This window comes from Falco punctatus (genome assembly GCF_963210335.1).
Source record: "Falco punctatus genome assembly, chromosome: 1".
Classification (NCBI taxonomy): Eukaryota; Metazoa; Chordata; class Aves; order Falconiformes; family Falconidae; genus Falco; species Falco punctatus.
In genome coordinates, this window is record NC_137580.1 from 91648712 (window position 1) to 91676426 (window position 27715).

General features: G+C 39.9%; 1 protein-coding gene across 4 annotated transcripts in view; it reads right to left on the reverse strand.

The window, feature by feature from the left end:
• Positions 1–456: 456 nt before the first annotated feature.
• The window catches only part of MED13L (mediator complex subunit 13L), a 202240-nt gene continuing 174981 nt past the window's right edge, over positions 457–27715 (reverse strand). For all 4 annotated transcript variants that reach the window (XM_080365613.1, XM_080365611.1, XM_080365612.1 and 1 more), the window contains 13 exons: positions 27078–27301; positions 26278–26470; positions 23810–24254; positions 22180–22399; positions 19160–19348; positions 16117–16340; positions 15515–15657; positions 13721–13879; positions 12507–12683; positions 10138–10292; positions 6787–6948; positions 4572–4684; positions 457–3362 (listed from right to left, as the gene is read on the reverse strand). In XM_080365613.1, coding sequence (XP_080221739.1) covers positions 3230–3362; positions 4572–4684; positions 6787–6948; positions 10138–10292; positions 12507–12683; positions 13721–13879; positions 15515–15657; positions 16117–16340; positions 19160–19348; positions 22180–22399; positions 23810–24254; positions 26278–26470; positions 27078–27301 — 2537 coding nt within the window. In that variant the 3' untranslated portion in view covers positions 457–3229. The remainder of the gene's footprint in view (positions 3363–4571; positions 4685–6786; positions 6949–10137; positions 10293–12506; positions 12684–13720; positions 13880–15514; positions 15658–16116; positions 16341–19159; positions 19349–22179; positions 22400–23809; positions 24255–26277; positions 26471–27077; positions 27302–27715) is intronic.

Consider the following 27715-nt stretch of genomic DNA (forward strand, 5'->3'; position numbering starts at 1 on the left):
GCAACTCCTGTGTGCATGCCACCAGTTATGCCAGGTTGCTTGCACCCGCCCCATTTGGCAGAATTTTAAATCTGCTTATATCGGCATTTACATTTTACAAATTTCCTCTCACAACAGATGATTTTAAATAGAAAGATTTTGCTTTGATTTCAGTTTTAAAGAGAAGTACTGTTGCAAAGTGAAACTTCATCTATTTTCATAAGCCCCATGACTCTGAAAGGAGCTTTAACAGGCAGCAGATAGGAGAGGCAGGCAGGCACCGGCTTAACTCAGGGAAGGCAGGAGTGCATGTCTTTAAAGTAAAGAAATAGTAAAGAGCCTTTAAATTAATTTCAGTTCCATTCATATCACCCAGAATCAACACCTCGCAGGGCAAGCCCTTCTTCACTAGTAATGCTAAAACTTAAGATCTTGAGTACAAACTTGAGAATACTCACAAGAATAAAACTCCAGCAATTGTTTCAGTAATTCAATAATTTATTCATCTAAAAAAGTGTGTAAAAGTATATAGCTCTCATCCACAAGGTATATATGAATGACATTTAAAATGGAGGTCTTTATTATTATTGTTTCTTTTTATCAAAGTCTTTTTTTTTTTTTAGTGTATTGTACCAGCGATATACTGTAGATTTAAAATGAACTTCACATTTTTTTTTTGTTTTCTTTCAAATTGTCGGCTATATATAAAAGAAGCTCACTGCAAAATGCTCAGAGAAAAAAAAAAACCAAAACCAAAAAGAAATTCAGAACTCCCCAGAAATGTACAGCTTTTACATTTAAAAAAGGTTCTGAAATATACATACAAGCATGCTGGACATTCCCCACCCCCTCCCTCTCCCTTTAGCTCAAACAACTGTAATAATAATTCTGATTTAGGCATGATTTTCCAAAGTTAGAAATAAAAAAAAAATAAAATAACTTTCTTCACTCTGTAGGAAAGCCAGGGCTTGTACATTTCAGATTAATTCAGTAAAAAACTCACAAGTAAAATAATGCATATTTAAGGGAAATACTATACAGAACTTTTCACACTGAAGTACATAAGATTTTTCTTTAAAATCTATTGCCATTCATTTATTTTGCACAAAAACGTATAAATATGTCACCAGCTTCTCTTAACTTAAAAAAATTAAATAAAACACCAGATGAAAACTACGCCTTGCTGCCCTTTTTTTATTTTTAATTTTTGCTTAGAACCAGGTTTCTGGGGAAGAAACGCCCCTGGATAAAAACGGCCCATTTAAAAACAATAAACAAAATAAAAATCCAAAGTTCAGATGAATCCTGGGAACAAATAACCCCCAAATGGTAAAAGATTACAAATGTCTACTTTACATTTTTTCCTCCCCAAGTTAAATTTTTTTATACAAGTTTACAATCTTCATCTTTTTATGCTCTTCAAAAGGCCTTGAGAATTTTCTTTTCTGATTAAGAAAAAATAGTACTGCAATATTTTTAAAGTCAATTTTACACTGTACACATTAGATACAAATGGTTTGATATCAGATTTTTTTTTTTTTTAACCTATACATTGCAAAGAGGATACCCACATGGGAGGTTTGGTGCAGAGAATGAAATAATCCATTTACAGGTTACTTCTCTGACTTCACCTTCTCATTACACAAGCAATTCTTTTTTTTTTTTAATTATTTTATATAATTTGTTTTAAATGTTACATTATCTCAAGAAAAATACTTTTTAAAATATTAGAATTTCATTTTTTTTAACCAGAACATGAAAGTCTTTTGGAAGAACTTTAAAATTTGTAGTTTTTTCTCCACAGATAGATAACTAGGTCACACAGCCTGATCAAAGTGCCCGACCCCTCATGTAAGGCAGTCCATGCCTGCTGCACAGTGCAACAACAAACATTAGAAAATGGAGTTTAAATATAAACCCCTTGAAGCCTGGAATGAAGGAGTCATAAAAATACTTCAATTAGCCATTAACCTTTAAAATGGCAATCATTTTACTAAACAAAGTAACTTTTCCACCACAGTGGTATAACTTCAAGTACTAATTTAATGATATAATTTTTAAAAATTATTTCTTTGAAATAATATTCCTATAGTCAGAAAAAATACACCAGATTTGTAACTGATTTAGTGTAAACAAAAAACATATTTTTGGATATGTACATGGACGAGTCTGCCCAGAATTAAAGGGCGACTTGGGTTTCAGTAAATAGTTTTCTAGCATCACTAAATTTACTGGAAATATATTTCAATCATAGCTCTACAATAGATTAATTTACCACTTTCCATCTGCCCTTACATTGGGCTTTAAAGTAATTTTCCTCCCTACCTCTCACTCACTCCTCTTCCATTAGGTAGTGTTATCCTTCATTAAACAGCGGCCACTTCTTGCTTTAACCAGGCTAAATGCAGGTGAGAATTCCTTAAAATACAAGTCTGTCCTTACCAGAACACGCTTCCCTTCCCCGCTTGGACTTTGATTGTTACTAGCTTCATTTTTGATTTCTAGGTCAGAAGAGTGAGAGGTATGTAGATAAATAACCCTACAGTGGAACGGAGCTGGATTTTTAAGATATTCTACTGTTCCTGGTCCTTTATAATTTAATCCCTCCCCTTCCCAAACCTAAAAATAAATAAAGTATCTCCAGACCATTCATATCTACATGGACAGGTAACAAATGCATGCATTCATCCCAATCCACTCTGACAGGAACTCCAGGTAGACAGAAAACTCTAATATTTATACGAGTCTACAACTGTGTGGTTTTGTGGTTTTTTGTTTTGCCTTTTTCCTCCTGCAAAGTCCCAGTTTACGATGATCAAACAACGAAATAAGTTTTAGACAACCCAAACTGGTCACTACAATGTGTTTTTACTTGCAGGGCTGAAACTGCTCTTGGTTGTTTATCAGAGTTCCTAATGCAAAAAGATACTGTAGTCTTCCTTAAAAAAATAAAATATTAAAAAAAATAATCACACTGACCAGTAGTTCCTGGGCCACCAAACTAACACTGGCTTGAGGTTACTCTGTGTTCACTGTTCTTGGATGTTCCCAGATTTTGGACTGAAGCTGCCAGAGATGTTAATGGGTGGTTTAGTTCTGAACACTGCAGAATTCACATGTGCTTTTGGAGGAACAGAAGCACAGCACAGGACTGGTCTGAAGAGAAGCAAAATCGTGATCGTTGCAGATTGTGGCACATTTCTCAGGTTGAGGGGAGAATAATCCAGAAGAACAAGTGCTTTTCTATCTATTAAAGTATATTCATGATGGCATTGTACAACTGAGTGAGCACCACAAAGTGGACAGGAAGGCAGGAGCTGCGATCCTGGGTGGCAGGGTTACACGTAAGCCAGGACAGTGCATTGTACTGCTCCAAAACGAACCTGCAGAAGACAAATGCAGAGAGAAATGAAACTGGAATTGTTTACTCCTTTCCTTCTTGTCTCTTCTAGAAGATTTACTTAAACTTATCTCTGGTTTCTCCCGGAGATGCAATGTCACGAGGCCTGCCTGGCTGTACTAACACTGGTGGTGTTGACACAGTGGGAAACTCACTGAAAAGGGGAGCAGGGGAAGCACGGATTTTTAGGTTTAGTACATCTGAACTTGAACCAAGCTACCTGAATGTAGGCCCTCCCCAGTGAGGGCGTACAGAATCACAGAGGTTCAAATACCCCCGTACTCAAAGACTTGAGTCTTGAACACCTCTAAGGACAGAGGTTCCGCAGCCTCTCTGGGCAACCTGTGACAGTACCTGAGCACACTTGTGCGATCCTGCATTGGGTTTGAAGTTCTCATGTTGTAACTTGTGTCTGCTGTATCTTGACCTTTCCCCATGCACTGCATCACCCTTTTACGAGAAAATAAAAAGGCAGGAGTACCCCAGGACAGCTGTGATAGCTCAGTCCTCAAGACGATGCAAATCCAGATCTTGTAGAATACATACACCACCAATTCCCTTAGATTAGATTAGTCCTCATATCTCCTGCTGATCTCTCCAGGTTTGATGTATGTGTTTGTTCACTGGCTGTCCCACCCTGTATGCTGTCTCATAAACCAGATCTTTTTTTCCTTCCCCAACAGCTGGGATGGAGGCAAACAGTCCTCTAGTTATCTTCAACAATATGATACACAAGTCTATAAAGAATGTCCTCTTTATATCCAATTCCTAAGATACTGGTATCAGGTGAGTACTTTTATCTCCTTCAGTTTAGTTTGGTGAGTAAAAGTAATCACTGGCACAGTCCAGATTAGACCACCAGTAAACACAACAATCTTTAGAAGGTAAACCGAGGTGTCCACTTGGTGAGGCAACACTGTTTCTAAGTTTTCCTTACATATATAGTTCTGTACAGTCCTGTGGAAAACTGGTGAAGGAACCCTCAAAGTTCCACTCTTTGCTGCTGGAGGTAGCAGCTATAGTAAGAGTTGTCCACCGCTCTGAGACACACGAGTAGGGCATAGGAGAGTTACTAGCTGTTGACAAAACCAAGAAGTAATTTTGCCCGGCTGACAAGAAAACATCTCTCTGAAATTTCAGAGCTTAGTCCCCAGAATCTCAGGGAGGAAACGCAAAACCTAGAAGGCCTTACCTCAAGACATCTGATGTAGTTTTAGAGTCAAGGGGGTGAGGAACTCGCTGAGAATTTCTGGCAGGTAGAAGCTCATCTGACTGCGCTACAGAGATATGGTGATGTAATGAGGCCTGTGTAAAGGAAAAAAAGCACAAATTAGCTCTTCGTATAGGCAAGTACTTCTAAAGAGTCACAGTGAACAAATCCATTCTGAATTGTTTCAGGGCAGCAAGAAGAGTTGGCAATTCTGTGTGGAACTCACCATGACCATGTTCCAAGTTCTGCAATAATTAAATTTTTTAATAAACTGACTTCTCTTTTTGACTGGAATCAAGGAACTTGAAAAAAGGATGCTGAATTCTGTAATGTTGGTCAGGGAAGAAGTGATGAGGGGGAACGCCTGGGATGTGTCAGTGGTTCTTTGTATTTCATTAACAAACTGTCCTGAGTCTTCAGACTCTCCCAGCAGGAGGCCCAGCACAGTGTGCCGCACTGAGCTGGGGTGTCTGACCAGAGCGCTGTGGGCAGCCCTCGTCCTGCTCTGCTGCGACGCCTTCCCAGTCTTACCCTTCTGCTGGAGCAAGGCTTGTGCATTAGTTTGTGCAGGAGTAGGGAAGGGATTTCATATTGATCCTGTGCCGGGAGTAGAGCAACCACGTAAGCCTTTCAAGTGGGTAGCCTAATACGCCACACAGCCTGCCGAGGCAAAACCTCTAATTTATACTCCTCCAATTATGGCACGCACATTAGAGGTGAAATACTTTAGCTCAAAAATACTTAATCCAAATCAGACAAAGATGACTTGAATCTGTACGCCTCACATGCCATACAAGTTTCCTAATTGCAGTGCTGTGCAGCATGAAGGAGACAGCATCCCCTGCTCACTGAATGGTGTACAAGTCACTGCACGAATTCAGCCCCTTGCTTTTATTAAAAATTGTCCAAACCAAAACAGCATGTTCCAAGTCAAATTAAACATTTAATTCAGCCTAGATCTGAGAGCGCAATTGTGTTGGGCTGGGGGGTGGTGGGGTAGGGAAGGGTGGTGGCTCCTTCTCTCTAGTACAAATCTAGTATAAGCTTATGGAAGGAATTCATGAAGTTGCCTGGAGCTCTGCTGACTATGTTTTTACTGCTGGCACTGGAACAGTCTTTGGATTACTCATTCACAAAAAAAAGGTAGTTTTAACTTTAGCATAAAACTTCCTCTCTAGCTCCAAAACCACGGTGGTTAATTTTTCATATTATTTTGAGATCTCCATTCTGTTGGTTTAAGGAAGAGCAGATACTTCAGGGAGATCGACCCATGAAGAGTGCAGTGTAAGGAGTAAGGTCCAGTGCTTTGCTGGTGGAGGTGCTACACTGAACACAAAGCCTGCCACGCTGACTGCAAGTTACTGTTACCAGTGGTCCTAAAATCGCTTTTGTTGCACGAGGAAAGAATTGAGAAACACTGAACACCTTTACTCTGATAATTGCCTGATAGACACGGATGAGGGAGTTTAGTTAAGAGTCTTGCAAAAATGTTTAGTGTTTGTTAATTAAAGCTGGGAATGGATGAAGTGAATGGTACTAACTTTACTGTTCCATATGTTGTCTGCTTAAATAGTTATGTGATGCTCGCCAAGGCAGATTTTTCACCTTCTTTCCATGCTCACTAGCTCACATTGTTCTGATTCATTCAGATAAGCAGCTGCATGACACTCTACAGGGCTCAGTGACTCTCTAGTAGTTGAGCCAGTTCTGCTTATGTGTCACACAAGCACTTGCAGTTCTAGAATGGAAAGTATCCGGTTCACTCTGACACTGCAGACTCTACTGTGCAACTAGGGGAACAGAAATGGATAGTAAATACTTTACCTGGAGGTGCTGCTCTCCTAACTTCTGATCTGTGTGTCATAACTGGAGTACAGCAGAACAGAAGGTATGTCCCTCCTGCCTTAGGCTGACTGAAAACGAAAACTGGGATGTTTCTGTAATACCAGATCGAGCTGCGATGATTCTGTATTTAGAAGCTGCCGAACTATTCCATTTTCAGGTAAAGACCTTAGCAACACAGATTTAAGTTTCAATAGCCAGCTATCTTAAGCAAATTTAAACCTGAAATTGCATTTCCGTTTCCAGGACTGTCACAGTTGCAGTAACATGCAAAGCCAACGTTTTCAAAGAAAATTCACAGGCTATAAACAGAACAATTCTTCTCTTTCCCCTGTGAAAGGATACCACGACAGACCTTCAGGAAAAGGGGACACTGGTTTTGGGCCTGAGGACAGGACGACCAGAACCACTGCGGAAGGTTCTCAGCTTTGGCAGTTGATACAAAGTATCCGAGAGCAAGAGGCTGCTGCTTCAGCTCTTCCGGGGCTTCCCGGGAAAGGAGACGTTCCCCTTGGCTCTGAAAGAAGAGTTGAAAAGGCAGGTTTGTTGGTTTATGCCATTATGTCCCACTCCAATAACATTAACTTTGTTTACTCATTACTCAGTATTTTATCCAGTTCTGTCTTGTTCCTAATGAGCTATCCTTTAGTCATACATGAATCTTAAAGTTGTCTAATCCCTTCGTGTTTCCCCTGTCGTTGGGTTCTCCAGGCTTAGATTCCCAAACAGCAATGTTAACCTCCCCAATGGAACCCAGCATGTGTGGAATCTGATGCTGCAGAGTAACTCCGAGGTGCTGGGCTCAGGCTGTGAATCTGAACAGCTGCTCGTGCGCACGCAGACCGGTGTTGGATTTAAGTTTATGAAGCCTCATAGGCTTTTCCTACACACAGCAAAACCAGCAGTTTGCACTGCAGATCCTTCTAACTTCAGCTAGCAAAAGCATGCATTAAATACTGGAATATGGAAGAAGAGAGAGTACCTGCAACTTCCGAAGTTTGGCTGTTCGCTTTTTCAGTTACTCAGTTAGTTACATTCAGAGCTTAGAAAAAAAATGCTACACTTGCTATTCCTTGCTGTGGGCACTTGGACACTACCCAGCATGCGAAGTGTGGGGAAAAGGAAACAGCTGTCTTGCTTTTCAATTTATACCACTTACTTATTCATATGCTGTATTTTTGCAATATTAGATACTCATATACCTATATATGGACCAAAGAGTTACAGAGGAGAGAGTTAAAATTTCATCAGACTGAGTCACCGCCTGTCAGCGTATATGTTTGTGATTTTATTTCTGTAGAGTGAAAGGTAGATGAACCTTCCATACCCTGTCCGACCCGAGGCTGTTGGATAGGAGCACCTGGTGTGAGCTTGCTTACCTCATCCTCTGTGTGCCTGCATATATACGTATCCTATCTGTCACGAACCACAGTGCCAAACCTACCAGGGTTTCCTTGGGTATCGCCACGTGGGACTGCCATTCCATTCTAGAGTACATTCCTATTTTAAATGCATTTGGGTTTGCAAACACCTAGTTTGCTTTCAGTTTTATTTCACAGAGAAAGAACCCAAAAGATGCCTGTGAAGTATTTTGGCTTGTAACTTAACCCAGAATAATGGGGACAGCAGTTCATTTAATCCATACACATCTTTTAAGTCAACAGGTTTAAGAAAAAGATTCCACTTCACAGAAGCCAGCTTAATCACAAAGCCTTCACTGCTAGTCCTTCAAGCAGGCCTTTCTCCAATGGTAATATCTTGATCAGGACTCAAAGGAAGCTAAACACTCCATAAAGCTCGGAGAAGGCTGCAGCTCACCTGGCTGTGGGCACTCCGAAAGCCTAACAGCAAACTGGCTGCGGAGCGGTCAGGCCTTACACTGCTCAACTGCAGCAATCAATTATGGGTTGCATGGACGAAGGCTCGACCTTCCCTGACCCACAAGGTAATGATCACACGCTGTTGCTTTTTTAAAACCAAAAATTACACATCAATTACTAGGCCCTTGTTAATGGTTAAACTGAATTACTATGACAGGTTCATCTAGAAATGGTTTGCCCAGGTCTCCAAGCTCTGTGTTCATTAACCTTTCAGTGCTGTTCTGAAGCCACTTGGATGGAGTTCCATTGAGAGTAAGTTTTGCAAATGCATTTTGAGAAGTGGTACAGAATAGAGGTTGTTGAATGAACTAAGTAAGAGGGAGAAACTGTAATGAGTGATGAGTTGTGATTCATGGCTGGAGGGTTTAGTAACACAACTTAAAACCTTTAATTTGCCCACGTACCAGTTTGAAATAACCAAGCAACAGTAATGTGCAATTACTTGGCCTTTGGAAGGTGGGTTGGGGTATTAACACAAGGTAAGGAGGTTGTGTACTGAGATCACAACATACAGTATTAGCATTCTGGTGGCCGACGCAGAAGGGATTTTTCACTCCCAGGCTGTATTAAGCTGACCACTGAAGCATTTTGCAGCTGTTGCAAGGAAAATACAGGCAGGACTTTTTCCTTCCTGGTGGTGAAACTAACACCTTTTAGTTAGTAATTTTCAGGGAATAGGAGTTCTTTTCCTAAGATCTTTTATTTACATTTAGAAGAATGCAGTCCTCTGTTACCGAGGCTGAGCAGCATCATTCACAGGCATATATCTTAGCTGTACACGCATCTCTTCTCAGTACTCCATACTTCCTTTCATACCAGGTTTCTAGTTTTGCTTGAGACTGTTTGAAGCCACCAGTGATAGTAACAGATCCAGATCCAGTTACTGAAATTATTACAGATCAGTAAACCAGAACTTTTAAATGCATGGGGTTATCTGTCCCTTCCATAAAAGTTAGCCTGTTTTTTTAAACAAAATACTGTACTATTTAGTAAAGAAGTAATACGCTACTGCTTTACATGCACTATTTCTACAATAAAACTTCTCCACAGGAAATTATGAAGCATCAAAGTTCTACATACTTGTGATGGAAACCATTTTAAGAGTACAACTAAGTCTCTTACACAATTAAATGTATGAGTAAAAGAGTTCCATCAAGCATGATCCAGATTATGCTAAAGCTGATTCAAAAAAATACCTTGAATTACCAAAAAAAATTTGCATTTTAAGTAATCACTGGTGTTGGAACAAACTTTATAAAGCCACTTCAAACAAAAATACCTTAGAAACACTATGTGCTCTGGGCTAATTTTTACTAAGAAAACAACATCTGCATAAACATCCAGCACCTGCGGAGTTTTTATGGGTAGGGTTTTATTATTAGGAGAATTATCTCCCTTCTTGCCTCCCCTAGAAATTCATGTGAATGGAGCTGTCGTATCTTCCTTTCTCTCAAAGACTTGTCACACTTTGTGCCAGGGACATTCCATATGATTTTCCAGAAAAAATGGATGAATACAGATTAAATTTATACCGGTTCATTAGGTGTGGCTTTACCACATAAAAATAAAGCTTTTCTGCTTTTCTCTCCTCGTCTCTTCCTCTCAATTATCTTGTACACTAACAATTAACCTGAGACTTAAATGGTCAAGGCAGAGGCATCTTCTATAACAGTATTTAACCAGCACCTTCAATTTTAACGTTAACTTCTGCTTGCTGTTATCTAATTATGTTTGAGAATCTACAGGAAAAAGAGATTTTATTGGAGGATTGAGGTCTTTTTTTGTGTTTTAAGTAGCACATCCCCTTGGAAGTGCTACAGCCTTACCCTACTATGCTGGAAGTGTGATCCCACTCCAATGCCAGATGGTGATCCAGGGGAAGGAACTGGGGAGGAATTTGGTGAAGAGTGAAGATTCCCCGTTATTAAAATTCTAATGTCATTGTCCATGTCATCTGGGAATGGGAGGTCAAACATGTCATCTGAAAAGGGAAAGGAAGACAATTAATTTCCAATGTGCTGTACTCATTTTTGTAATGTACTACCATTCCCTTTAATTTATTATCTTTTTTTTTAACATCTTGAGACAGATGAAAGGAGAGATAAACACTTCACTGTTTAATCCTTCTTAGTACCTTTGACTGCAACCGCACAGACTTGAAAGGAAGAGTTGGCAGACACCTATTAAAATCATGAATTTTAACGATGGTCACAGAATGAACAAAAATCCTGTCATACCAGCTTAATAAAAATCCAAATTGAACTTTCTAACAGAAAAAATGACACCTCTCCGCAGTCGGTCAGAGAAATCCATTAACAAAATACTTGAAGTACATTAAACAAATCTACGTGTGTTACTCTCAGCAGGTGCTGCTCTTTGGGCTTCTACTGCTACACGCCAGGGCTTCGGCACATTTGCTCAAACTATTCTGGGAGCAGTCCTAGCGGCTTCAAGGAAATCGCTCCCAGAATCAATAAGGGCAGCAAGGCCTGCTCCACACTCACAGGCAATGTGCTTTCATGATTATTTCAAACACTGCACCAGGATTTCCTATAACACAGCTTTTAATATTTTACTTTCATCTCAGAAATTAAATACAGTTGTATTATCATAACTTGCTATTTTAATTTGGCTTATGTTAATCTGTGGGAAAGGCGTAAAAAGATACAGTGAAAACATGTTTGCATTCTGTAAGAAGTATATTCCATTGCTCAGTCATTTGCAACACAGGTTATACCATGAATAATTTACATAATGGAAAGCTAAGATTATAAACACAGAGCAAAAAATTACAAGCATCACAATATGGTTTATAGGGTTTTTTCTCTTATCCAGATTTCTCAGCAGGCAAAGACATTTAAACAATATAATGGCATTTAAGGTGTATTTTAGGGCACAAAGGGACAATGGGAGCTGTCTGAATTGACTGGATTAATTAGAATTGTAGCCAAATTATACTGAAACATGCAGAGCCCTAAATAAGAGTCATGCATTTCTACATACTCCAATAAATAATTTCTCTTGAAAAAGAAGAATTTACTCCACATGAAAATGCAAAAGGACGCATGTGTCTTGAACTAATTTCACTGGAAGTCCCAGTATTGAAATAAACAGGTGGTTGTTTTTCTTCATCTTCTGGAGAAACATTGCAAAAGCAATGAATTAAGTTTATTAACTTCTCTCCTACAACCTCAGTAAACAAAACAGAACTAATGTCATGCTCTGCTTGGCCTCCAGAACAGAAATGAGATGGCTAATAGCACAGAAAACAGTTTAATCATTAAGTAGAACCGAGTTAAGAAAATTAAATTTAACACCATTTTGGAAAACGCCAGTTCTTGTACCTCATTCTAATTAGCATCTGAAGCACTAAAGGGCAGGTTAACGCAGGTTAAATATTTGTCAGCACAGCGTTCAGTCAGGATTCTGGGGCCTTGAAAGGACAGCTGCTTAGGCATTAAGAGGGGTAACTTCCCTTCTGGGAGGCCCACTGAAATTCCAGGAGGCACAGATCAAAGCGGACTCTTTCTTGCAAGAGAGTGGGCTTTTCTTCGTTGCTATACTTTCCTTTTCATAAAATACTTCTGTTGTAAATGTTTGTAGTTACTCTTGGTTTAAATAATTTTACAATCATTGATAAGTATTTACAGCAGAACAGTTAGGAAAATACTTGATATGAAGTGCTAGTCAGAGTCTTGCTGCTGCAAACTATAGGGTTAGATATGCTTGAAAAAGCACACTGCTAACATGAAGAATTCTCAGGTTGGTCTATTTTGCTTACTTTACAAGAAGATTAAAATTCTAGAACAAGTACTTCCTTCCTCACCAGCTCTGTACACAACAGGGCATGAAGTGAAGCACTACTATAAAATACAAGTTGGCCTGATAAATCACAGCAACAAGAAAGACCATTTTATAGCCTGTGCCATTTCGCGTATTGATTAGTCCACATCGCTTCTGGAATAAATCAGCATGATTATCTGAGAACAGACTTCAGAAAACCCCCATAGTATGCCATCCTGTAACCATACAGTACAGCAGTGTTCTCTTTAAATTAGGTGGAATGGGTCCATAGGAGAACACTGCTCCACTCAGGTTTTTTCACTCGTGACTGGCACAGCTCTGCTTATGTGCTGAGCAGCCACTGAGCACTCGCAAGTGTTTCACCTCTTACACCAGACGTGTGCTCACTTACCATTAGTAGGGCTGAACCCGTCCTCGTTGGGGTAGTTTGCTGGTGCTACCTGGATAGTAGCAGAGGTTGGGAAAACCAGGATGTGTGTACAGGAGGCATCCTGAGGGGTATTCAGCTGAGATGACTGCAGATTCAGCGCAGTGCTCCGGCCAAACACTGATCCCATAGTGACAGCATCTTCCGGGACAGAAGCAATGGCAGAGACATTAATTTGCGTAATCTTCAAAATATACGTTCTGTGTTCAATTAATTTTTTGTGCATCTAAGCTGTGTTTGGAAGTGAATATGCGTGTTTAAAGGTTCTTATTGTAACAAGAATAAATTACTAGAAGAGCTTGAAATTAAGATCACAGGTTGTATAGACAATGTTTAGCTACGTGAATGCTCATACAATACCCTACCTTTCCTTTCATTCTGCTGCCCCTTAATCAAAGATTTACTTGTTAAATGAACAAGTTAAATTTATTTTTGATGCACATATCTGTATAATTATGAAATATACTCCACTTTGGTTGACATGAAAAAAAAGCATAACTTGCCATCTATTTTCTCACGTCACAAAATCTCTGCTTTGAAAATTATTCAACTTGATGAGTAATTTTCAAGCTTGTTAATTCTGTTCTGTGTAGTAATTTTTATTTCTAAGCTTCAAAAACCAGAGCAGCTTGTAAGGATATGTCACCACATACATTAAAAAGTACATGCTTACGTAATACAACAAGTTAATAAAGGGAACCTCAAAATTTTAATTTTATTGCAACTTAACTCTGTGGACTGCTGCTTATAATAGAACTCTCTAAATAAGCATATGAAAAGGCAAGTATGTTTATCCTTGCTCCCATTTACACAGGCTCCTCCTTTTTCACACTGTAGACTCTCAAGTGTCTGCAGTCCTCCTTGCACAAGGGCATCTACATCGTCACGTTCAGCTGATGAGAACCTGTCTACCTGAGAGCATGGCCTCCCCAAGGGAAAGGGGCAGCCCTCTGTCAGTGGCAGACAGAAACCTTTCCCCCCAGGACCCTCACTCCCAACACAGCATCTCTTTGTGGTATGTTGGGGGATTCTGCTGGCTTACCCTGTTTTCTCCCACATTTAGCCCTACTAGTGAAGGTCTTATTGTTGGACCCAGAAGTCTCCCAAAATTAATGTGCTTAGGTGATAAGTATGATAAAAGAGTTTCTTTGGCATTTAAATATGTGGATAAAATTTACCTGGCATCACCACAAAGGACCCCTGTGGCTCCATGGCAACTAAGCAGGCACTAAGGATAGAAGGAGAGTCTGCCGATGAGATACCACACATGCGGCACACCTCCTTCAGTTGTTTGCTGATTGTCTGCAGGGAACATTCCCCAAGGAGGATACTCCAGTCTGAAATGAATAAACATGATGATAGAGCAGAACAGAGTCCTGAAATAGCCAGCACTTGCTTGAAAATAGCAAACTATTAATAACCCTTTGCACTTCTTAAACACTCTACTATTCTGGACCACCTCCCCATGTAAGCAAGGTGCATGGCTTGCAGAGTGGGTATCCAGGCAGTTATTCAGTGGAAGTTTGTTGGTGCTCCCATGAGCTAATTGCATTACTCTGACAAATCACTGAAGATGATGTGTTTCTTCAAGAATGAGTCTCTCACTCTACATGTAAGGTGGAGGAGGTACCTGGATTCTTTTTAAAGACTTTTAAAAGTGGGGTTTTTTGTTTGTTTTGTGTTTTTTATTTTTTTTTACACATGAATCTTTTCCTGAAATGCACTGATCCTTTTTTCAAAAAGGACATCTGCTTTCATCTAACATGCTGCATTAATTGCAGAACTTGAAATGCAAGCAAAGAGAGATAAATTCACACACTTTGTTAGAATAAAATACACTAAACAAAGCAAATTTCAATGGAGGTGCAGATATGCATTCAAGAAACTCCATTTAGCCACTTAAATGACATTACGTGTCCAAACAGAGGAAGGGAGTTGATTAAATTCTTAGTCTGTTTTCCTGCCTTCATTCCATGTAGCCCCTGTGTGCATGATGGGTAGCACGTTCCCCTACCAGGGCAGGCAACAGCTCTTCTCCCCTGCATGTGATATACAGGAGAAGGCATTTATATACCGCTTTTCTCCCCCCTAGAGTATTCCTTTGTGCTTTCAGACTGAACTGTTATGCATTGTGCGCTGGTTTTAAGTATTTTTCCCATCTCATGAAATACAGAATCTCTTACAATAAGGTAACCAGAAGGATTCATGTCTCCTTCAGTTACTGATACAAAAGGACAAACGCTCATGAAATATCTTTATCCTCTCATCTAATTTATCTTCATGTTCCAACTGAGAAGATGGATGAAGAATCCCTCTCAGAATCCCATTTTCTTCCAGTTACCAAACAAAACCTGAATAGCAGCCACAGCCATTAGAAACGGAAGATGCTGAATGCATCTTTGCATTGATGCATTGTCTTTGGATGAGTGAGAGGAATCGCTGCTGAAGGGAAGCAAGGCCGGCCCTGCCCTTGCTTGGATTAAGGCACCTATAGCTGCAACGCTCAGAGCTCCTTTAAGCTGTTAGGAATCCTGAATCTGGGGAACTCTTCGCAGGTCGCAGAGTGTACCTTATTGCTGGCTAACACTGATTATCAGGTACTTTTGTGTACCACAAAAAAAAAAAATTTCTTTGTTCAGTAACTTTTTTTGCAATAATTGTTACGTTTATGTTTAAGTTTAGGAATCAGAACTGAATCCTATTTTTATTTCTGTGACAGGGTAACTATTCTTCAGACCTTTTTCTAACATGTGACAAAACCCATGTCTTCCACTTGGAAGTGCACTGTGCAAATCGTGATTAATCTACACATCTACCAGACAGGAGGGAGTAATGTCAAACCCATTGTACAAACAAACAGATTGTTTATGCAAACCAATACACAAATTCACTGCCAGGGTAGGATCATCGCCCTCAGCTCTAAGTCATTCAGCCTTGCACCCCAAGGCATTGAGAACACAGACAGTTCATACCTTTTAACTCCCCGTGGCCCAGGCGGCCGAGCCGCCCGATGACAACTCTCCAAGGCAGCGAAGTCATCTGCACAATACCAATGCACCATTCCCACAGCTTCTGCAGACCGATTTTACGTGCAGACAACTTGCTCCTCCTTGACCTGGAAGTTAAGGAAAGGGGGAGGGGAAATAAGAAGACAATTGAGGACAATATTCAGATTTCTAGTCTACATAATTGTTTCACTGCTTGCCCCTCTATAGGAGTTCTTACAGTTCTGTAGAGTGCCTAATTTACTTTTTACTAACACAGAGCAGAAAAAGTATGTACGCTTTCAGTACTATTATTGCAGTGACATGCAAGAGCTGTCAATATGCTGAACAACACATCAGTTGTCCTGGAAGGTAAGATTTGTAGGCAGCATTTGTAAAACAAGTGTAACACAGTACTTTTTTTTCTTTGCAGTTTTTAAGTTACGTAAGTACCAACTGATATTCTCACTGTAACATTATCATGATCAGGTCATCATGAATTATGATCAGAAGGGATGTGCAAAAAACTGATGAGAGTGAGGGCTGACAACTATAGAGCTAGATATAAGGTAAAAAGTAGATGTTTCTACCTGTTTGGTAAATCAATATTAACTATGCAGGTTTCCAACAATTCACCATGAAGGTCAGTGCAGGATGCCAGAAGCCAACGCTGATCATGAGACAAACAATATCCAACAAAAAGGACGTTGTATTTCTGACTGGCCTCTCCAAATGTTTCTCCCAGCTCTGTCTGTTTGTCTTTGATGGGTGCCAGTATGAAAGGAGGCGAGTATAGCTGGATTGGGCTGGGCCTCTGCAATAAAATTAACACAATCATCAGCAGATATGTCAAAAACTATTTAATGCAAGAAACACACAAACACAGACTGGCAGTGAGTATGGAAAAATAAGAGTGATACTAAGTACACTCAAGGCATTCATACTCAAGAGATATTGGGAAAAGGGTGTTTACAGACAATTCATTTCTGCTAGTTAAAACTAGTGCACTTCAAACTTTTATCTAAAGATGTTTTATATATATATATATATATAGGGAAACTAAGGTATGAAAACAGTCTTTGGACAGGCTGATACCAGACTTTGAAACAGCAGGAGTTTAAACCTGTTATTCTGTAAATCCCTCTGCTACAATTGATGCTGTCTGCTCACCTCCTTCCATTCCCATACTGCCTACAGAACAGTGCACAGCATGATCTGATGCGAGGACCAAGAACTGCAACTCAGAAACTGCTCAGATAGACTCACTTCTGGTTTTCTATCTGGGCATTAGGTATAACATACTTTCTATGAACATCAGGTGTGATGTCAGAAATTCTTTAAGTCCTACAGCTCACAGTTTTATTTCAGAAATGCTTTGGTTTTTGAATCAGAACTGAACTAATTCACCAGATCTGCTGTACATGTGTTAGTGCTTCTCTGTAAGAGAATACCCCTCACCCCTCAGAAAACAAACGTGTAAAGGGTTGTAAGAAGTCAAGGCTGTTCAACACCATTTAACAATAAGGAGAAGCAAATTAGTATTGTAAATAATATATGTGTAGTCCTCCTGTAGAGCCTAACAGTCGTAAGTTATTAAATTCATCTTTTATTTTAAAAAAAAAAAAGTCATAAAATTGCAAGAGGCTGAGACCCGAAGGGTCTCTAGTCCAATCTTCCTGCTCAAATTGTCAATTACAGCAGGTTGCCCAGGACTCTGGGTATCTGCGTCATTGGACACAGACATACTGGACATCGCCTCCAGCGACAGAGATGTGCAGTCTGCCTGGGCAACTAGTTCCAGTGTTCAGTCACCCCCGCAGTAAAGAAGTTTTCTTGTGTTTTTCATTTAAACACAATTTCTTGTATTTCAGTTTGTGCCCGCTGCCTCTCATCCCATCACTGGATACTGCCAAGAAGAGCCTGGCTCCATCTTCCTCACTCCCTCCCATCAGGTATTTATACACAACTATCAGAGCCCTCCTGGCTGGACAGCTGCAGCTCTCTCGGCATCTCCTCAGTTATCAGATGCTCCCGTCCCTTCATCATTTTTGTGGCCCTTTGCTGGATTTGCTCCAGCATGTCCATGTTCCTTGTACTGAGGAGCCCAGAACCAGCCACAGTATGTTCCAGGTGAGGTCTCACCAGTGCTGAGGAGAGGAGAATTATCACTCCCCTTGCTCTACCGTCAGCACCCCTCCTAACACACCCTGTCTGCTCTCTCTCAAGAGAGGGCACGTGCTGGCTCACATTCATCTTGTCCAAAAAGGACATGCAGGTCATCTTCTGTAAAGCTGCTTGCCATATGGTCAGCTCTAAACCCATGTTTGCTTGTAACTCCTCTCTGAAGAAAAAACGTGATGGCCCTGACCAGACATGTTCAATAATTTAGAAATGGTCAGGGTATTTTCTTATTTTTTCAGATGAAGTTTGGAAGTCTGCAGTGCAGACGAATAGCAAGCGCATGTGAAATGGAAAAAGTAGAGATCTGATTAATTAAGTACGCTGAATGCAAGCTGCTCATGAAAATATTTGCCCCATTTATGGTGTCTTGTAACTTCAGGAAATTAAACATGAAATGCAAAGTGCAAGTTAATCTGCTTAGAGGAAAAATAAGTTACGGTGTTTTGTCAGAGACATTAAGGGGTATCGTATTTCTGCTTATGTCACTTTCTAGAAGTGTACCACCCTGGCAAGAGAGCAGGAACATAATTAAAGGGAGGGAGATGCTTGCAGGGGTCTTACAAGTTTATTGCTCTTCCCCTTACACCTAAACAGCTTGAAGTATGACTGTTGTGACTTGCTGCAAAATCCACCCTGCTGAACCGATAGCTTTTTGAGGGAAGCATGAGGAGAGAATTTGAAGACGAGCCGCCTGGGGTGATACTGCTTTTAGAGGTTTTCAGTGAGAGCTTATGGTTTTATGTGAGTAATGGAATGTGGTGATAGGTTGGTTTTATGATGATTTTGAAACTACGTTTTTAAATCCTAACAAGCATGTCTTTATCCCAAGGTAAGTGTTTTAAGTGTTTAGTTGGTCTATTAAATCTAAATAAAACAGTCATTGTTATCTTTCAAAGAATGAAAAACCTTCGTGGAAAGTAGGATGGATTATTCTTCTTTTGAAATCCCTGAAATTCCAGAAACGGGGCTTGAATATTTACAGTTTGAAAAACAGATGAAAGATAAGCCCACTGAAAGAGGGGGATTTCTCCATTACCTCAGGGAATTACTATAGTATCTGTCATTAGGCACAGGAAGTGAATTCATAGGTATGTATATATAAATAAAGGTTGGACATAAACATTTTCTTGTGGGAGTACTACAGACTAATACAACAAAATGTTTCAGAATCCTGAGCAACGGCACACGTTTTCTCCTCTTTCACACTGATCTTTAACCTTTTAGTTTATGACTTAAAACCAGAAGCTTAAAATGTTTTGAAAGCAAGTAGTCTGACATTTTTCTTACAATTTTCTATTTAGTATTAGCTTACCCTTTCCCTTGATATTATCATAGTCTTCTGTACCTTGAAAAAATACTCCTAGAAGTATTTTCTCTACTATTTCTTTGATATTTGAGAGAAGCAGTTACAGTTTATTACCAGGCTGTCATTTTCTTGACACCAATACTAACCTCAGGATTTTTGAGGGTCATCTCAATGCTGGCAGCCGGCCCGAAGCCTGTGAGAGACTTGATGTGAATCTGCGTGGGCAGTGGCCTCCTGCACTGGCAGTACACTGAAAATGCCAAAGACTTCAAGTGCTGAATGTAGAAAACCTGTTCATCCTTCATGGTCTGCAGCATGTACTGGCAAGGCACAATCTGCATAATTCATATAAATAATAAAACATGATTGAAAGTCTTCAAAGTGCTGTTCATTAACACCAAACCAGGTTCGCACATTCATTAGCCCTTTAACAGCCACGACTCTGTACGTGGTATTCAGTTATGTGCATTACAGAATCTGTAGCTTCCTGTCAGGGCAGCTGCCCTTTTGCATGGATGGCTGCAACATGCAGCGACTCTGTTCCCTGACACAAAACTGCTGGTTTCATGACAATGATATATTTAAGGTTGCAAAATGCCTCAGAAAGCTGACACTCCTACCATCCAGGGTAACGGCGGAGCCTTCTTACAGGGCCACGATAACTGAACAGCACTATGCTACATCAGTAACAGCTCACAAACACACCTGACTAGAAACCAGGTGGGTTTTGCTTTCTGTGATACAAACGCTGAATGAGTAACCCGATCAACTACACAAAAAGCACAGGTTATTTTCCCCAGTCAAGTCTTATTTTTCCGCAGTCTACTTTCTCATTCATACTGCAATTTGGGAAGGGCAGGTAATTAATTACATGGATAACATTTATCAAAGTATACCACAAGAAGCAACTACTAGTGACTTAAAAGCAATACCCTAAAACTGGGGAGCAGTTTTAATTTTTTTTAATCTTCAGTCCAAAACCAAACACCTGTATTCAAACACCTTTATTTTTTAAAAAATTGTTTTTCTGATCAACACCTACATTTGCAGGTAGCCTTTACTACTATATAATCGCAGTATTCTGAACTTTGAGTTTAGGCAGGTTTGGTTCCATAGTTTATGGTTAGAATTAGGATTTGTTTGCTGGTCATGTGGCAATCAGCACTATGGTGTCATTCTTAAAGATTGTAGAGAGTAAAATGAAGATTCTATTATAATGATTTATGCGGTTGTTTCTCCTTTTCAATTTACAAATTTACTAAACTAAACAGTGGAAGCTCAGCAATCTTATGTTGCTGTTCACTTTAATTTGTTTCAGAAAGTACTGCGAAGCAAGTCACTTAAATATACATGTTCAACCAGCAAGAAACAGAACTACAGTCTGATCTGCCTGTGGGATGTGAGTTTGGTGGTTAACACCCATCTGCACAAGAACTTCCTTCAGAAGTAAACAAAGTGTGACAAAAATAATGTTTTCAGTTCAAATCCTTTCTAAAATCAGAATGAAATCCCTGTATACTCTTTTTATTTTTTTTACAGGTACTGTTGAGAAATACAATGTCCTACATGTGGCTGTGAAAACATCTTTTCTTTTGAACAGTGAGATCTTTGCAGCAGAAACTGTCAATACAAAATATTTCAGTTGTATCTAACACTGTAAGACCCAAGCAGATTCTTTTTTTTTTCAGTATTATTAGTAATGAAGCTTACGTATCACAAGACATTTATACTCTATGGTTCTTATTTGAATGACTGGAACTTTGGTAGCATGTTCTGCATACTAAATGCGACTGCATGTTTTTAAAAGACAACTTTATCCAAGAATTTCAGAAGCTGGGCTTTTCTACTTTATAATTCTTAATAAATCTGTAAACATTCGGGTTTCATTTATTTTGGAATTATTGTATATTTGTGTATACTGTGGTACAGCTGCGAGAAAACTGTCCTGGTAACTATATTGTGTCAGCCTGTACTTAGAGAAAATTGTCTACTATTTTGACTTAAACTGGCAAAATGCCACATATTTTGAGAAACAAATGTAAGTGCCCAAAAAAGAAGCAGTACTTAGAAAGTGTTGGTAAGCCCGTTAGTCGTCTTATACAGACTAAGGTCCAATTTCAATATGCAATTTACATGTTCTTGTATTTGAGACACTGTGATATCAGTGTCTATTTTATTTTTAGTGTCTTCAGGTCTGAATCAATTAAACTATCTGTCAGCTTAAAAGCTGTGAATCTGATTTTCAGTTCATCACCAGAAATATTGCAGTGACAGTTACCCCCATCATTTCAGGGAACAATGAGATCAAGATTACAAAAAATGACTAATTTTTTCCACGCCCAATTTGAGACTATAATAACTTCCAAATTTTTTTGTTTGTTTTTTTTTTTTCCCCCAATTTTAATTAAAATACTTTTAAGCCAAGTTGAGCATACGTGAATAAGGTACACAGAAATCATGCTTCATGCATGTGTTGCACACGTACATGCATGGCTTGCCATCTCTGGCCTCCCATTCTCCCCCCCCCCCCCCATTTGTTGAGCCTGAGCCACTGTGAAAGAGGAGGCATGGCAAAATGCAGGCAGCCTGGGCAATGGGCCAAGCTCTGCTTCTGACTACACAAATTCAATTCTTAAGTAATTCCATAGTAAGTATCTATTATTATATGTCAAGTTACATGGTAAATTATTTTTAAGCAGCAGATAATAACAATACAATAGTTAAATTATGCATTAAATGTCTGGTTTCACATACTTCTTTTGGATTAAACAGTATAAATCAAGAGAATATAAAAAGCAAACAACTTGACATGCAAAGTAATCAAAGTAGCAACTGGACATTTTTGGCAATGGCAACCCAAGCTGCAACTTAAATAACTGAAATCCCTCTTCAGGAAGCATCCAACATATGTGGTAGCTAGAACCATCCAACAGATTTGATGTGAGGATAATGTGGCTGCCTTAAATTAATTTCCTCATCAAAACAAAAGCAAGTGTTTTTGGGTTTTTTTTTAATATATGGTACTGTCAACAAAATACTGTGTAAACATCATGTAATTTTATATATTATCTTGCATTTTTTTTTCTTTTAGTATAGCATATGTATCAGAAGTATGTTGTGATAGTCTGAGTCTCCAGTGTGAAGATACAGAGGAAGGTAGAATTACCTGGAGAATGAAAGAATTCCTCATATTCTCAGGCAAGTTATCCAACATTTCTGTGTAGCATCTCATCAAACTTAACAGCCAGAAGTTGGTTGAGGCAGATTCTTCATCTGCAGTATAGGTAAAAGGATCCACCATGTAGATGACAACTGCTGGAGGATAGGCATTGCTGTCTGCAGACTCTGGTTCCGTGGGAATCCCTATTCTCTCCCTCTCTGTAACGCTGGAGACATACACATTGTTAAATTCAGTTGTAACTGTTTTTTGTTAAATGTGTGCAAGGCTGAAGCAGAGGAGGAAAAGGGGAGTACGAAGTGATTCTTATGTCGAGAGGCAAAACTAAAAAAACTGACAACAGTGATTGAGGACAGAGGACTTACAGCAGTTCTTAATCCAAAATACCTGTTATTAATTAGACATTAAAGATACTTACCAGAAGTCTAACATAATTTCATTTAATGAAGTCAGAATAGATTACGTCTGAAGAATATGGAAAAGTTGACTAATATTAGCTCTGTGAGTTTTCTTTTTTATGTATGTGCATGCCTGGGTTTTGGTGCTGTTTAAGGTTTTCTTTTGGGAGAGGTGGAAGGGGGAGAGAAGAAACCGAGAACTGAGGAAAAGTGCCAAAGTAATATTCATGGAGACTGAAGCCCTCTGTTTGATTACAGAAAAGGTTCCATTGGTAATGGAAGGAGCAACTGAACATTTTTTTGCTTGGTAAAACACTCCTCCATGCCTCGGCCATGAATAGGAAGCTCAACATCTGTAAGCGATAAAATGTCGCTCAGACTTACTTTGTCAGAAACCGCACTGCCGTTGATAAAATGGTATGTTGCATAGATCCAGTGAACAGATGTCTTAAGGATAACCCGAACTACAACAGGATGTGGGCTTTTCACTTAAGATACAGCAACTCCATAAGCATATATCACGACTATTAGCAATGTGCATTATTACAAGAGTAACGAAAAGCATGTTCACTCATGAAGTTACTTAAATAAGATGTTAAAAAAACTTTTCCTAATTGTTATGTTTGATGATGATGACTATTTATAATGAAGTCTTCAAAAAGGTTGTGCTGCTAAGATTTAACAGCAATATAATCCTGTTTCTGACCTCACAGTATACCTGCTTGCAAAACAACACTTGCAATGCAATCAAATTAGGAAAAAAACCTGTGTCTGTTACCGTTACAAGTGTGACAGAGCTGCCCACGTAAGACACATTTAGTGCCACGTAAGACACCCTGCAGTGCCTGACACAGGTGACACCGAGCTAGATGGCTCAGAGTCCATGAGACACGCTGTGTTTTTCTTGTACAGCAAATGCAGGCCAGGTGGGGTATCCTAAAGCATCTCAAACAGAACCACAACACCCATGTTCATGCAGTTGAATCAAGCTTTGTTCCTTTGTAATGAAAAAGGGGAGGGGTGTTTTTTCCCTTTATCAGTAACTGCTATGAACAAGTAAAAACGGGCCCTGCTCCCGGTCAGTGGTACTGCATGTGTCAGAGGGGCCTCTCCTTTCAAGGATTTACATAAGGCTTGAAGGTTATGTGTTGTATGAGAGCAGGACAACAGTGGATTTAATTAGAAGTACTTTGAGTCATTTGAGCACTTCAGAAACTTACCCTTCCTGTCCTTCTTGTTGCTGTTGTGGTAAGTTCTGACCCGATTCTGTATCTCCTCCGGGGCCTGTGCTTCCTTGCGAGCGGTCTGCTGTGTTTCCCCCAGTGCTGGTGTTTTGCCCTGAACCAATGTTCCCACTAAACCCTGGAGTAGAGGTAGCGGTCATCTGGTTAACGCCAGGTGTTGCAGAAGATGCTGACAGCTGCGGCACAGAGGATCCCGAGGATGAGCTACTCCCCGCTGGAAGGCTAGTGGTCCCGCTGCTGGGTGTGGAGTTAAAAGAATTGCCTGTTGGTGGTGCCCCAGCGGCTGAAAGACATGTTGAATTTGAGGGTACAGGTCCAGTGTTCCCAGGTACTGTTTGTGTCTGGCTTGCTGGCGCTGGGGTTTGGTACTTAGGTGGTAGCAATAGGCTGCTGTCAAGCTGCAGAGTGGCTAAGTAAGGTGCTGAAATTGCATATAAAGAGGAAAGGAGATTAATAACTGTCTGTCAGATCAAAGTGAACTGCATTAACCATAAAGTCATACAATATTTTCTGCACTTTTGGACTATTCTTAAGAGTATACAAATGCTAAGTGACTATAATCTCCATTATAAATAGTTACTTTGGAATCCATTCTTCAGGGTTTCGGTTCTAACTGGTATGAATCAAATGTCCTCAAAAACAGGACTGACTTTGTGGAGCTTTGTGAACCGAAGTTGGTACTGACATGTCATTATCTCTGGCTAGATTGTGCTGCGATAACAGCTTTATATAGTGTTCAGCTTGGCAATCTCCTGCAGGTTCCCTTTGTTAGGCTGAAAATCTGAAAGTTCTTTTTACCTGAGCTACAACAATGGCAAACTTTAATATAGTTATTTCTCTTCAGTATCAGAAAGAGAGATATCACAGTGGTTATTTGTAAGTCATAAATGAATAATAATAAAAAAAGAGGAAATGAATATTCATTGTTTATTTACTCTCAGAGGTGGTAAGTCACCGTTAGCGGAAGATTCCAATGCTGCCTCTGCCAGATGCCTCAGGTGTGAACTGAACAGCCCAATTCATCAATTGGCTGTGCACATGCTACATATTTCTGCATGAAAGCCTGGGGTGTTTGTGTTAAGTAGTGTTGTAATAATTCCTTCCTCCAAGTCACATGGTAAATTAAAACTAAAAGCAGACTGAATGAGGCAGCAGACTCATTTGAGACAGATGAGTCCTAGCCTGTTCTAGCCTAGCCCCAAACTTTCCTCAACGGATGGGGCAAGTGTTCAGCAGCCTGTAGAACTGCCCAGGTCACTCTGGTATGTTTGCTTAAGCTTTTTTTCCAAAACCAGATCACCACTCCTCAAAGTAAGCAGACAAATTGTCACACCTTTTTCAGAGCAAAAGGAGTAAGCACTTTTCAAGAAACCACTTAAAAGTTCCTGACTATTTTTAAACAAAAAAATAGGTTGCATATTTCAGCTCAAGCATGGATCATTTACATGGCTGCTGTTCTGTGATCACGGTCTGTCATGCTCACCAGTGCTGTCTCAACAAATGTATTTCCAGTGACCTCTTGGATGGGCCTGTGCCTTGTGCTAAGATCCTGTTTCTCAGTCACACACAATGTGTGTTATGTTGCCTCTGGATCCATTCTGGGATGGCAGAACCATGTCTCTCCCCAGATGAAATCTGGGGACAGCCATGTTGGATATCCGAGTCCAAGGACTCAGCCAGGCTCAGCCAGGACCAGTCTTCTGATACTACCCCAGCACACTCTATATTCTTCCATACTCTCAGATTCTACACTCCTCCATGAAACCAGCACATCTGACATTCTGTTATAAAGGAACAAATACAGCAGACTGCCGTAACAAAACCAAAATGAAACAAAAAGACTAATCTTTTACAATGTGTCACTGTTTCAGGATGGAAGTCAGCCTACATGAGGTGCAGAGGAGACCATGCCTTCAGGATAATGTGGTTCCAAGTATCCACACCCTGTAGATTGAAGCCCCAGGCATCAAGAATACTGTTACTTCCTCTCTGTCACCTGTGTTAATGCGTTCTTCCTTTGAGAATTTTAGTGAACTTGCCTCTTAAATAAATAACCGTTCCACTTCCAGGCACCATGCGCTTTGCCGTCACGCTGGTGTGATGTTACAGATCAGTAGCACATAAACCAGATCAATTTATACATTCAGTCTTGTGTGGAACATCTTTCAGACATACAAACATTGTAGACCAAACTGACTTTTATAAAAAAGTAAGAATCAGCTTTTGAATCTCTGACATGATCACCAGACAACAAAACTTTCTCAAGTAGGCAATTTAACACAGAAGGGTTAAGAAATTAAGATAAAGCCTCATAAAACCTTTCTTATTGTTAAACAGATCATAATCTGTACTGTAAGAAAGAGCCCTGTGTCCACCTACTGCAAATAATCTCTAAAATGCCTACAGAAAGCAGAAGAGCCTTGCCAGCGCCATGGCAGACTTACCTAGGTGATGCCGGCAAACTTGCGCATAAAGTTTGAGTCTGGAATGATTGTCGCACTCCTCAGTGCCCCAGGGCTGGTTAAACCATTCGCTCACGAGCTCATCCGTCAGTTTTTGTGCCACAGTCTTTCCCACCCGCATAATCCCATCACGTAACACTTTGCAGATTGGTTTGTGCTGGCCAAGTCTACACATCTGGTAAGGAAAGAAGAAATGCTTGTAACTAGATGCCAAGCACCTGAATAAGTTATGCAGACTGGTTTGTAGCGTAAACCCTTACTACCCAGCACACATCTGGCGACTTAATAAATATAAAACCAAAAGGCTACATTTATCTGTTGCCTTGAATTGCACTTACAGCAAAACGAAGGTCACAAAGTATTCTTAGGTATTCAGGAGTACACAATGTGCACACTGAAAAAGGAAAGGGCTTTGTCTCCAGCCTAGCAATTACAAGAAAGCAACAGTTTCTTTAACCTGCTCCTTGCTCTTTAGGTTTGGTTGGGCCTTCATGTGTTCGGTTGCAACTGTATTAATACTAGTGTTACATCCTCTCTAATATGAGAGAACGCGTACTGGAAAAAGCAGATGGCAACTGATACCCCGATATGCACAGAGAATCACAGTGTATCAATTGGATGCTATTCTTGGACTCTGAAAGTGCAGAAAGTCCTCAAAATGCAAGAAATCCCTATTCAGATAATCACTACTTTAAAACCCATGGCTTTCTCCCAATGAACATGCAGTACAGCAGAAAATGACACTTAAGAAGAAATAATTCAGCATGGTTCCTCTTTCCAACCTCGTATACAGCACTCAAGTCCCTGAAGAAAGTTTTGGCTCCATCGAGCAAGGCCTCATTTTCTGGACACACCACGATATAGGCGACATCCCGATGGCCTCCATATGGGTCTAGCAACAGCCTCTCCCAGAACGGCAAGGAGAACGGAGAGATTGTCAGGAAGTCCTTGTCATAACCCACTAGTAAAGTCGGGATTGGAAGAGGCTCAGGAGATTCCTCAGAGCCTTCAAAAAGAAAAAAAAGAAAGAAAAAAGTGTTAAAATAACTGGTTTAACTGCAGTGGGTTCTCTGATGTACCAAGAAGTGGGTTATTTTACAGGAGTTTTGGAAATCGCTAATCCCTTGCCATGCTGAGTCTCCTAGAAGTTTGACCATAAGAGTGGAAACCTGTATTGAGGCTGTATCATGCCTGATAAACCATGTTCTCCCACACCCTTTTTCTTTGGAAAAAGGTATTTAATAAAGGAGAAGAAAGATTTATATTGTACTTAAGAAATGTCATATAATCAAAGTACAGTCAGCCAAAGGAGAGGGAGCTGATCCAAGCACCATTTAAACTTCCCTAGAAAGCTGCAATAAAACATCTTTCAGTATACTGTAAATACACGTATTGCCCTTCCCAAGGCTTCATCTCATGG